At 40.1% G+C, this 12,026-nt stretch overlaps 1 protein-coding gene across 1 annotated transcript in view; it reads left to right on the forward strand.

Moving 5' to 3' along the window:
• The window catches only part of pi4kab (phosphatidylinositol 4-kinase, catalytic, alpha b), a 133,679-nt gene that overhangs the window by 49,565 nt on the left and 72,088 nt on the right, over positions 1-12,026 (forward strand). The window contains exons 17-19 of the mRNA XM_056463221.1: positions 6,318-6,421; positions 7,515-7,683; positions 7,776-7,826. Coding sequence (XP_056319196.1) covers positions 6,318-6,421; positions 7,515-7,683; positions 7,776-7,826 — 324 coding nt within the window. The remainder of the gene's footprint in view (positions 1-6,317; positions 6,422-7,514; positions 7,684-7,775; positions 7,827-12,026) is intronic.

Genomic DNA, 12,026 nt, shown 5'->3' on the forward strand with positions numbered 1-12,026 from the left:
TCTGCAGATATATATTGCGATATGAATACAATTTCACCAGATGACTTGAATATCTTTACTTGTAAAGAATTGATCATTTTAGATTGATTGGGATGATTCTGTGGCTGCGTCCGAAACCGCATAGTTCCATACTATACAGTACTCTAAAATCAGTATGCCAGCCGAGTAGTACGTCCGCATTCACAGAATTCGAAAATCAGCGTGCGAGAAATACCCGGATGACTTACTACTTCCGGCGAGATTCTGAAGTGCACATCCCATGCACGCTGCGCTATCCCATTGCAACACCTCCTCTCCTCGATTTGGTATCACTCTGAGTGGGTTCTACAGAATTTGGCTGTACTGATTGACACTCTCTTGAAACAAAATGATATACGCGTGTATGGATTTATTATCAAATAAACAAAAAAAAAAACATCAATCACAACAAAAATAACCAAGGTATACCAAAGTTAGAAACTAAATAGTCTTTCTGGAAAAAAAAAGGTCAGTGACCGCTTAGAGCACTTGAGAGTGATGCAATAATTACTTATGATGTCCTGTGACTCCTTAGAAGAGAGGTGGTTGTTTGTAGGAAAGCAGTCAACTTGCTTTGTTTAAGTGAGTTTCTGTTAGGGATGGCTGACGTGAAACTGACGTTTTCGAGATTCCGAAGCGCAAGTGTTTCGAAACACTGTACCGAAGTATGATCCGAAACACCCAGGTCACGTGATTAAAGTGTTTCGAAACACCTGGTCACGTGACTAAAGCGATTCAAAGCATTGATCAGTTCAGAAGTGTTTCGAGTCCTGGAGAATCTGCATTTGACTGACAGGGTCAGATGAAAGTGTCTGTCTCGGATGGCCTAGTGCAGTGTTTCCCAACCCTGCTCCTGGAGGCACACCAACAGTACATATTTTGGATGTCTCCCTTTTCTGACCCATTAACTTCAGGTGTTGGAGTCTCCTCTGATGTTATGATAAGTTGATTCAGGTGTGTTTGATTAGGGAGAGGTTGAAAATGTGTACTGTTGGTGTGTCTTCAGGAACAGGGTTGGGAAACACTGGCCTAGTGGACCGTGCATGTGCGTGTTGTTTGATGCTTTAAATGACTTTTGGGTTCGAATCCCGACTTGTACAAATACTCCAAAATTCATGATTTTTTGTATTTTAATCATGCTACTGTTTATGGTGTAGTCTAGATAGGATACAGCTGCAGATACGCCATCAATTTAACATAAGCTTTGTAACTAAAACAATAATTAATATTTCACAGTACTGTGATGGTTGGGTTTAGGTAGATGTTAATAAAATACAATAAATGGGAAATTTAATGAATAACATAAATAATTCTTGTTAACTTCTGTCCACAACTGTATCTGATCTATCAACAGCCCTGTTTTATGACCAAAACAAGCTATATTTATTTACAAAGTGTTTATTCGGATGTCAGACCAATGTTGAAACAGAACGATGCACGAACAAAGCATCCCAAACTGGTATTAAAGCATTTCAAAATAACTGTATCAGCCTGGATTCGAACCAACAATCACCGCATGGTAGTCAGGAACCCTAACCTCTCCACTTTAACACTCGAGGCTTCGATCCCAAAACGTGGGGTTTATCAACACAATTTGCTCAACCGTTCTATGCTGAAGCTGTTCAGTGCACTGAACCAGTGCAATACATAAAACATGACCACTAGGCGTCACTGTAGAGTGGGGTTTCGAAACGCTTCGAAGCGTCGACACATTTGCTTCAACTGTTTCAATGTTTCATGAAGCCTCGCTTTGCCCACCACTAGTTTCTGTTGCTCCCCAAGAAATTGGATAAACTTGGTATATCCCAGTGAGAACAGCAAACCAACAGACGCACAATGATAGCAACATATAAACAGTCCTTTCTAAAACAAGCAAACAAAAATTAGGGATGTCTGACGTGAAACTGACGTTTCGACACAGTGTAGAGATCCCAAAGCGCAAGTGTTTCGAGACACTGTACCGAAGCATGATCCGAAACACCCAGGTCACGTGACTAAAGTGTTTCGAAACACCTGGTCACGTGACTAAAGCGATTCAAAGCATTGATCAGTTCAGAAGCGTTTCGAGTCCTGGGGAATCTGCATTTGACTGACAGGGTCAGATGAAAGTGTCTGTCTCGGATGGCCTAGTGCAGTGTTTCCCAACCCTGTTCCTGGAGGCACACCAACAGTACATATTTTGGATGTCTCCCTTTTCTGACCCATTAACTTCAGGTGTTGGAGTCTCTTCTGATGTTATGATAAGTTGATTCAGGTGTGTTTGATTAGGGAGAGGTTGAAAATGTGTACTGTTGGTGTGCCTTCAAGAACAGGGTTGGGAAACACTGGCCTAGTGGACCGTGCATGTGCGTGTTGTTTGAGGCTTTAAATGACTTTTGGGTTTGAATCCCGACTTGTACAAATACTCCAAAATCATGATTTTATGTATTTTAATCATGCTACTGTTTATGGTGTAGTCTAGATAGGATACAGCTGCAGATACGCCATCAATTTAGCATCATTTTTGTAACTAAAACAATAATTAATATTTCACAGTACTGTGATGGTTGGGTTTAGGTAGACGTTAATAAAATACAATAAATGGGAAATTTAATGAATAACATAAATAATTCTTGTTAACTTCTGTCCACAACTGTATCTGATCTATCAACAGCCCTGTTTTATGACCAAAACAAGCTATATTTATTTACAAAGTGTTTATTCGGATGTCAGATCAATGTTGAAACAGAACGATGCACGAACAAAGCATCCCAAACTGGTATTAAAGCATTTCAAAATAACTGTATCAGCCTGGATTCGAACCAACAATCACCGCATGGTAGTCAGGAACCCTAACCACTCCACTATAACACTTGAGGCTTCGATCCCACAAAGTGGGGTTTATCACCACAATTTGCTCAACTGTTCTATGCTGAAGCTGTTCAGTGCACTGAACCATAAATGCACTGAATACATAAAACCCCTACTGAAAAAAACTGCTTAAACCAGCCTAGGCTGGTTGACTGGTTTAATCTGGTTGACCAGCCTGGTTTTAGAGGGGTTTTGGCCATTTCCAGGCTGGTTTCCAGCCATTTCCAGCCTAGTCTTAGCTGGTCAGACTGGAAGATGAAGCTGTTGGAGTATGGGAGTGATGTGAGACCGAGACGATGTATGTGTCAACACACGTGCAGCAGAATTTTGAATGTATTGTAAAATCTTGAGAGAATTTGCTGGTAACCCTCTGAACAGAGAATTAAAAGCATGGACGAGTCTTTCAGCATCAGGCCTCGAGAGGAAAGGACGTAAGCGGGCCATATATATATATATATGATATAAGGCCGTTTTAGTTACATGTTTAAAATGAGGCTTCAGACTTAGCTGAGAGTCCAGGAGAACACCAAGATTACGCATTACGTAAGATTACGGTCTACTAAAATGAACTGTAATTACATAAATTAAACATTACATGAAGTTACAAATGCTATGAATGCTTTTATAATCCTCATACAGTCACAGGCTTCAAAAAGACATGCAAATGAATTATAATCCAGACTCAACGTTGCATATATTGCGATGAGACTGTTGCTGATGATCACTTTGCAATATCGATGCTGAAACCATATAATGTGCAGCCCGAGTTCAGTTTCTTGTGTAGAATTCTGATGTCTTTATTTAATTGAAGCTTTTTTCACCACAAAAAATAAATGTAGCTGTGTCTCGCAATTCTAATTTTATTTTCATCATGCGAGTTTACATCTTAGTTTGCATCTTAAGGCCCGTGCGCACCGAGACGTTATTTGCTCGTGTTTTCCTTCGACGTTTAACGCCTTGTGACTAAATAAAGGGTGTCAATGTGATTGTGCAAAACGCCAGGCGCAAAAGCGTCATCTTTAAAAAAAAAAAACGCCTCATGCTCGTTTTTTGCTTTGACACGCCTCGTCAAAACCTTCTCCACCAATCAGATTGGCACTTTTGTTCACGTGCACGGAGCTGGTAGTTACAGTAAACAGCACTTGGAGGCGCTCAATTGCAAAACTGTCAATGCGAGGGCACATAGAGTGGAGGAACTATGACGTCACTTTGTAGGCGAATCGGCTGCTAGCACAAAACTAGTTCCCTCGATAAAATCCACATAGGATTTTCCTATAGGCTTTTCGAAGATTGCAATTAATAAACTCCGTGATCAAACACTGTTCATTACACTTACACGTTTTGTCCAGCCGGATAATCCTCACATGAAAATTCAACTTTGAGCACTTTTGGATCTGAAATGGAAACGCAAGAACTGAAAAGCTAACATTAGGCTATAAACGGACTACAGTGCCCACGGGGCGCTCGTCTGTGACGTCAGCACCACCCTGCTACAGACAACTTTTCCAGCTTATTTTTAGAAATATGCTCCATGACAGAGTTAATCTCCCTGTTTACAGCTGATAAAAACATGTTTACAGCCTGGTACAAAAGATGGCTTTGGTGCATATAGCTAATATTACCATTCATGACAACTGTGAGGGGGGTGAATTTTTTTATAAGTTATCCGTTTAGTTTTATCAAGTTATATTAAGTCTGTATAATTAAGGGCATGGCCACTTGAGTGACAGCTAGGTCTCGCTGCTCGCTGTCTCGTCACCTCAGCTGATTACAGCTAGTTAGCCGATGAACTCGGCATATACATCATATTTTTGTGTTGGTTAATGTTTCTTTACACAGTCAGTTGCCTTTTGGGATTATTTCCTACAATTATCAGATGATATGGCATGCTGTGTGCACTTAATTGTGCTCACAAACCATTCATGTGGCCTCCGTTTCCAATGTGAGTAAAGTTATATACTTATACACCATCTCTATAAATGTATTTGTTTTATTTAAGATCATTTATCATTTATAATGTTCTATAGAGCTGTAATGCCCTCCAGAATCTGACAGATTGATTAGCTATAGGCTATAAAACAGTCATATGAATTGTTGTCATACAGTGTTATGCTGGAGTTCATCAATAGTCTTGCATTTACTAACACACACTATATCTGAAGTGTTTGGACGTATTTTGCGTTTTCCTCTGTAGAAAAACGTCATAAGAATAATTTTTAGTGTCTCAGTGTATTACAGCAGTGTTTTTAAAAGTCTAAACACTTTATTGATGTAGTGTACAGCCAAGCACATGTGGTCAGAACACAAACGAGTCGCAGGTAATAAAGTATCAAGCGTTTCTCCCAAAGTAAAGTCTGTCTGCCAGGTCTAAGCAAAGTGCCAGCAGGTGTCTGTAGCTCCGCTCACTCTCCGCCTCTTTGCCCTTGTTTGGTATCCCGTCGTGGGTGCGATGATGCGCGAACAAAATGGCGACGGTTGGCCGCGCCTACTTGTAGCTTCATTTGCGCTCTTCAAAAACCTATGGGTGACGTCACGGATGCTACGTCCATATATTTTACAGTCTATGGTTTGAATCCGGAAAAACGTCTTGAAAGACGCTGACGATAAACGCAAATGAAAAGCGTCCCAGTGTGTACGAGCCTTAAGACTGACTTTATATCTCACAATGAGTGTATATCTCTCAGTTCTTAAAGAGAAATCTTTCAGAATAAATTACTAAATCATTTGCATACTCTGATTTGGAAAACATCTGTTAAAATCTGCAAAATTGTGAGAAATAAAGTAATAATTCTGAGTTTCAGATGTAAAACTACATCTTGTGAGGTGTACATTTAGAACTGAACATGTAAACAGAATTGTGAGATGTCAAAAGCTGCATTAAAAAGTGCATTAAAATAGCATGAATAGTGAAACACTCAAATGGATTTGAATCGCAAGACTGGACATTTGCAGTTACAAGACCTGCAAGAAATATTAGCTGAATTCTGAGCCTACATAGTTGCAATGGTGAGAAATAAAGTTGCAATTCTCATTTCAGATTTTCAACTCAACAACTTGTCATATTGCAATATGTAATGTTGCAGTTCTGGAACAAAACACTTTTTTGCAGTTGCAAGATGTGAACTAATAATCGAGAGAAAAGTATAAATTTGTAACCAGAGAAAGTGCGTTTACAGTTACGAGAAAAAGTTGCAATCATGAGAAAAAGCTGAACTCCAAGAGCATATAAACTCACAGTTGCTAGAAATAAAATTGTAGCTCTGGCTTTTTCTTCAGAAATTCAGCTGTTAACTGTTTCTAAAACACGTGTTTAATAATGATTTCATGGAACAAGCGTAATGGAAACACTATTTGCATGTTATTTAAGCAATATTCGCGTTTTTGTGTAAGCTAAATTTGCAATTTTGAATGTAAAAATATAGCTAGCATGTGTTTTGTTTTTACTCCAGCAATACATCTATCAGGAGGTGTGGAACCTGTTCCAGCAGATCAGTGTTAAGGCCAGTAATGTGGTTTATTCTGCTACAAAAGACTACAAAGACCATGGCTACAGGTGTGTGTCAATCGTTCATTCAGTTTATTGTTTATATAAGGCTTCATTTATCATTTTAATGTTTGAAAGCAGTGGTCCCCAACCTTTTTAGCACCATGGACCGGTCAATGTTTCACAATTTTTCCACGGACAAGGGGAAAGGGGGTGGGTTTACAGTAGGTGTACGTAGATAGCTAGGTGACCATCAAATGTTTTTTCAGAGGATGACAAGCTGACGAAACATTGCTGCAGCTCTTATACAAGTTGGAGAAAAGTAATAAGCACTGCAGTGTTTGTCTAAGATGATTAGTCTACCGAAATGTGTGTATTCCATAAAGTATGAAGCTGATCAATCAGGTCTTGTCAGGTGCGACACAGTGCGGCATCCTGAAAAATTAAGATGTTTACAACTGGGGGAGCCTGGAAATCGTGAGCGCTTTGCTCCCAATATGCATAAGCAAGCCGCACGCCTGCACTGGAAATAACGAACTTGTGCACAGAAAAGACACGATATGTGAACCGCCTCTAAAAGGCCGCCATCATTTGCGATCTCCAGCAGTTGATCATCTTGCACAGACATGCTGGATTCACCATTTGTTGACAAATGTGTTGCAGATATATTTCTTGGCAGTTTGTGGGTTCTTCACCGGGCCTTTTTGCTTTAGCAAAGAAACTTTCCAAAGACATCTGTTTCTTACTCATTTTGCTGCTTGTGGGTTAAATTTGGGTGTGCAAGTGACCGAGATGTAAGCAAGACAATACGGTCATTTTTCAGAATAAAAGATCTTTCAAAATAAAAGCTCGTTCAGATAATAAATAAAACGGAAATAATTAATGACATCTTGTGCGGCCCGGTAACAATTGATCCAAGGATCAGTACCGATCTGCGGGCCCGGGGGTTGAAAAACTAAACTTTTAGTTTAAGGACTTTGCAGAGTAATTATCAGAGTAATAAAGCGGAGTCAATATTTTATTGGAAATTTGTTCTGAGTTTTTCACGTTCACCCATTAATAACGTCACTTTATGCAGTTATTTACATTCACCCATGAATAACTTATGCTATCCTGCATCAGCAATTTATAACAGTACTAAACTTATGATCTGTTTTTTTAGGCATTGCTCTCTGGCTGTGATAAATGCGCTGGCCAATATCGCAGCTAACCTGCAGGGGGAGCTGCTGGTGGACGAGCTGCTGGTTAATCTGCTGGAGCTGTTCGTTCAGCTGGGTCTGGAGGGAAAAAGAGCCTGTGAACGAGCCAGTGATAAAGGGCCAGCGCTAAAGGTCAGCCTCTTCCTCTGCTTACACTTACCAGAAGCAAATTATTGGATATTTAAATCCTGAATGCTAATATTTGTTTTGATTTTCTTCTTCAGGCGTCCAGCAGTGCTGGTAATCTAGGTGTCCTCATCCCCGTAATCGCTGTGGTAAGACACAGTATCTCTCCCTTTTTATATGCATTTTTAAAGGTCCTATGAAGTGCTTTGAAATGTGCATTTTTTTATTCGATGTTTGACGTAATCTCAACCGAAACACCAAGAGAGGGTGGGACATAGTGTAGCTCCTCCCCTTTTAAAAAGCAGCCTATAGCGTTTTGTTTTATCACCGCTCTGCCAGTGAGAGTGGTGGAGCTCAAGCGAATCAAGTGAAAAACAAATGAGAAAAAAGTGGCATGTCATACACTAGAGAGCATTTGATTGGTCAGAAGATTTGATGAGGAACTGAAGTATGAGGTGACATGAAAAAATATGTTGATGCAGTTATGTTGAAGTGACAAACTGCAAACTTTAGATGTTTATTTCAATTTTGCATCTCCTAAATGCGAATTTTGTCACTGTTTTGAAGCGCACTTGATTATAGATATCCTTATAACTTTCATACTGATTTATTGGGACCTTTAAATGGGATAATTCACCTATAAAAAATTACTATAATTTACACACTCAAGTTGTTCCAGTTCTTTCTTGCTCTCCCTTTATCAAATTCACTTAGCTATGGAAGATCAAGTTGTTGTGTCTGCTCTGGCTTTGCTCCACCTATTTAATACTGTTTTGTACTGTTGTTATAGTTCAATTCAATTCATCTTAATTAGTATAGCGCTATTACAATGTAGATTGTGTCAAAGCAGCTTCACATAAAAGATCATAGTAAATAGGAACAGTGTAGTTCAGTTTTCAGAGTTTAAGTTCAGTTCAGTTCAGTTTAGCTCAGTTCAGTGTGGTTTAATAATCACTACTGAGAGTCCAAATATTGAAGGGCAAATCGAACGATGCGCAGCTCTACAGATCATGAACCATGCAAGCTAGTGGCGACAGCAGAGAGGGAAAAAACTTCACTAATGGCAGAAGTGAAGAATTAAAAAACCTGGAGAGAAACCAGGCTCAGATGGGCACGACCATTTCTCCTACGGCCAAATGTCTTGTGCAGAGCTGCAGTCTAGGCGCTGGAGAAGCTGGACGTCAGCGAAGACTCGTTTGTCCCTGGAGCGTCACAGGAATCAGTCTCAAGCTTTCCCCTCCTCCATGACCACCACAGCAGCTGCTCAGGATACGGCCTGGTCCAGGATTATGGAAACCTTGGGATCATCTCGTCGCTGATCTTGGATTAAATCAGCGGCGCTACATAGTCTGAGGGCTGCGTAGCTATCGTGCACTTCCCTCATTTTTTCTCAAAATATATAGCATTAATGCACATCAGTAATTTGCCAGCAAAGTTTTTTTTATTTATGTCCCCGTAAGCATCCAGGATATGTCGTAAATAATTGGAAATCCAGCTACCGCAATAATCATACTCTTGAACAACTGTAGTCAAAACCAAAGTTCACAGGTCTGTGTTCTCTGGAATCCTACATTCCGATTGGTTGCAGCTGAAATGCGTGCTCCACAGTAATGTGTAACTGTATTCTAATTACAGTTTTGGGGAACGCAGTATAGGATTGGGTCATTAGCTGATGCCATCATCTGTCTCCGATGGCCGATAGACATCACGATGCTGAGCCGACATCGTAATCCTCCGCCCCGCCCACGTCGCAGCAGCAACCCGCTCGTGAAAATACACACGTAGGCCCCGTTTACACCTTAGTTTTAAAATACCATTTTAGAACGAAAACAATCCACGTACACGCTGGTGTTTCACCTAGCTTTTCTAAAAAGCTCTACGTTCACACTATACCGCTGAAAACTCGCATCACTTGACCACACACACACTGTCATGAGCTCCTGCGTATGCGCACGCCTGAGCTCCATGCGGTCAGCGAATGCTTTGAGCACAAAACCCCAGAGAACAGTGTACATCGGACAGTTTATCAAGGATGTACCGCTGGATCGCGTCTCACTATAGTTGTTAAACGTCATAGATATATACACTAGATATCGTATACGGACCCTGAGTATGCGTCAATAGTGCCGCCACATTTCTACAGTGCTCCCAGGACAAATGTCATTCAACCGCATTAGTCAAGACTAAAGCCACTGTGAAGATGCTGGACTTTAGCGCTGTGTACAGGTGTAGTAACAAGCAAACAAAGAAAACAAAGGATAAATGCTGAACATTTCATAGGTAAGATTTAATTTTTTACGAGTTTGTATGTTATTAACTTTTGTGCTAAACATTGATGATAATACAGTCTCTTACTGCCCTGACCATAAGGCAAAGGAGCACCAACTCACACTCAATTCTAGGCTCATGCTAGTTTTGTTGAATAAAGTAAGCAACAAGATGCTGCGGTGCCAGAAACTGGTATTATTGTCGGCTACGTGAGCGAGTCGTTCATAACGGGGATTCATTCACTAACAAATTTTGTTCCGTTAGAATTAGAAGTGAAAGCAGGAGAGGGGGGGTGTTTCAGGACATGGATTAGACCAAATTTAACAGGGAGGGAGGATAGTACATTTCCATGCACACAAACACTCGCTCCTTGTCATCAATGCCCGTGCGATCATTTATCCATCGATGTTGACAAGTGATGTAAAATCATAATTTTCATAATTTAGATTTATGTCTATATGTGTATATCTCTGGCTCTGGATGGCCACAGTCCTCCACTACACCTTGGTCCCACATTCATTTCAAGGGAGCGCTACCCTGTACTAAAATGGCGGCTCTATTGACACATTCCTTCCAATAGACAACAGTAGCGTAGACGACATCTAGTGTAGATATCTATGGTTAAACGTGATTAACCTTAATCAATCTTGTCTCTATCTAACAACTCTTCGGTCTGTTGAGTCTATCGGGTAGTGTGTCACAGCATCAGTACACTGCTTCAATCTTTCGCTTTCATGCTTGTACTTAATAATTTTAGTGAAACCTCAGATACTGTTGGTTGGTTCCTGTTGGTTGTGCACCTTTTTTACCAACCAAGTTTGTGGACGCCATTATAAAGACACAGATCACTCTGACTATTCATGCCAGAGTCCTGCGGGAAAAGTGATTGACAGGTGGTCATTTGTGTGTAACTTATCTTTATTTATTTATGATCTGGTTATAGGTAAAACAAAGACCATGTGGGTCAGGTAGTTGAAACGGTTGGCTACAAATAATTAATTTGTTATGAATGAATTAACTATTTATGAATAATTAATTCACCATCTACTTTTTACATAAAGTAATTAGTAAAGTAATCAAATGACAATTTTCCAGTAGTAAAAATCAGTCATTTGTGATCGATTCATTTTTTAAGTAACTTACCCAACACTGCTCATTACCATACACTCTCAGAAATAAAGCTACGCGAGCTGTCTCTGGGGTGGTACCTTTTTAAAAGGTACACATTTTTACTTAAAGGGTCCATATTGGTACCTCAAAAGTATATATTAGTACCTAAAAACTTTAAGAGGGACACTTTTGTACTTTTTAGGTACTAATATGTACCCTTGAGGTAATAATAGAGGAGTGGAGAGCATTAGACTGATTCCTGTGACTCTCCAGGTACATACGAGTCTTCGCTGAGGTCCAGCTTCCAGCCTCCGGCACCTAGACTGCAGCTCTGCACAAGACATTTGGCCAGTGGAGAAATGGTCGTGCCCAACTGAGCCTGGTTTCTCTCTAGGTTTTTTTCTTCACCTTCTCTAATTGGTGTAGTTTTTTCCTCATCACTGTCGCCACTGGCTTGCATGGTTCGGGATCTGTAGAGCTGCGCATCGTTGGATTTGCTCTTCAGTGTTTGGACTCTCAGTAGTGATTATTAAAACACACTGAACTAAACTGAACTGAACTTAAACTCTGAAAACTGAACTACACTCTTTCAATTTACTATGATCTTCTATGTGAAGTTGCTTTGACACAATCTACATTGTAAAAGCGCTATACAAATAAAGGTGAATTGAATTGAATTGAATTAATATGGACCTTTTAGATACAAATTTGTACCTTTGAAAAGGTACCACTCCAGTGACAGCTCGCGTACCTTTATTTCTGAGAGTGTAGAGTGTTGACTTGATTTCAGCTCTCCTCGATGCCCACACTGGAAAAGATTCACCGCTTATTACTGCCGGCACCTACTGAAAATTACTTACTTACACTTTGACACTCTTGCCGCTGGCGGTGTGAACTAAGGATGCAAAGATGAACCGATTTCGCTTTAATTAATCACAGTTAGTTAATCTTAAAGGCTTCTCAACAACACG

The sequence above is a fragment of the Danio aesculapii genome, chromosome 8, assembly GCF_903798145.1.
Source record: "Danio aesculapii chromosome 8, fDanAes4.1, whole genome shotgun sequence".
In the NCBI taxonomy this organism is placed as follows: Eukaryota; Metazoa; Chordata; class Actinopteri; order Cypriniformes; family Danionidae; genus Danio; species Danio aesculapii.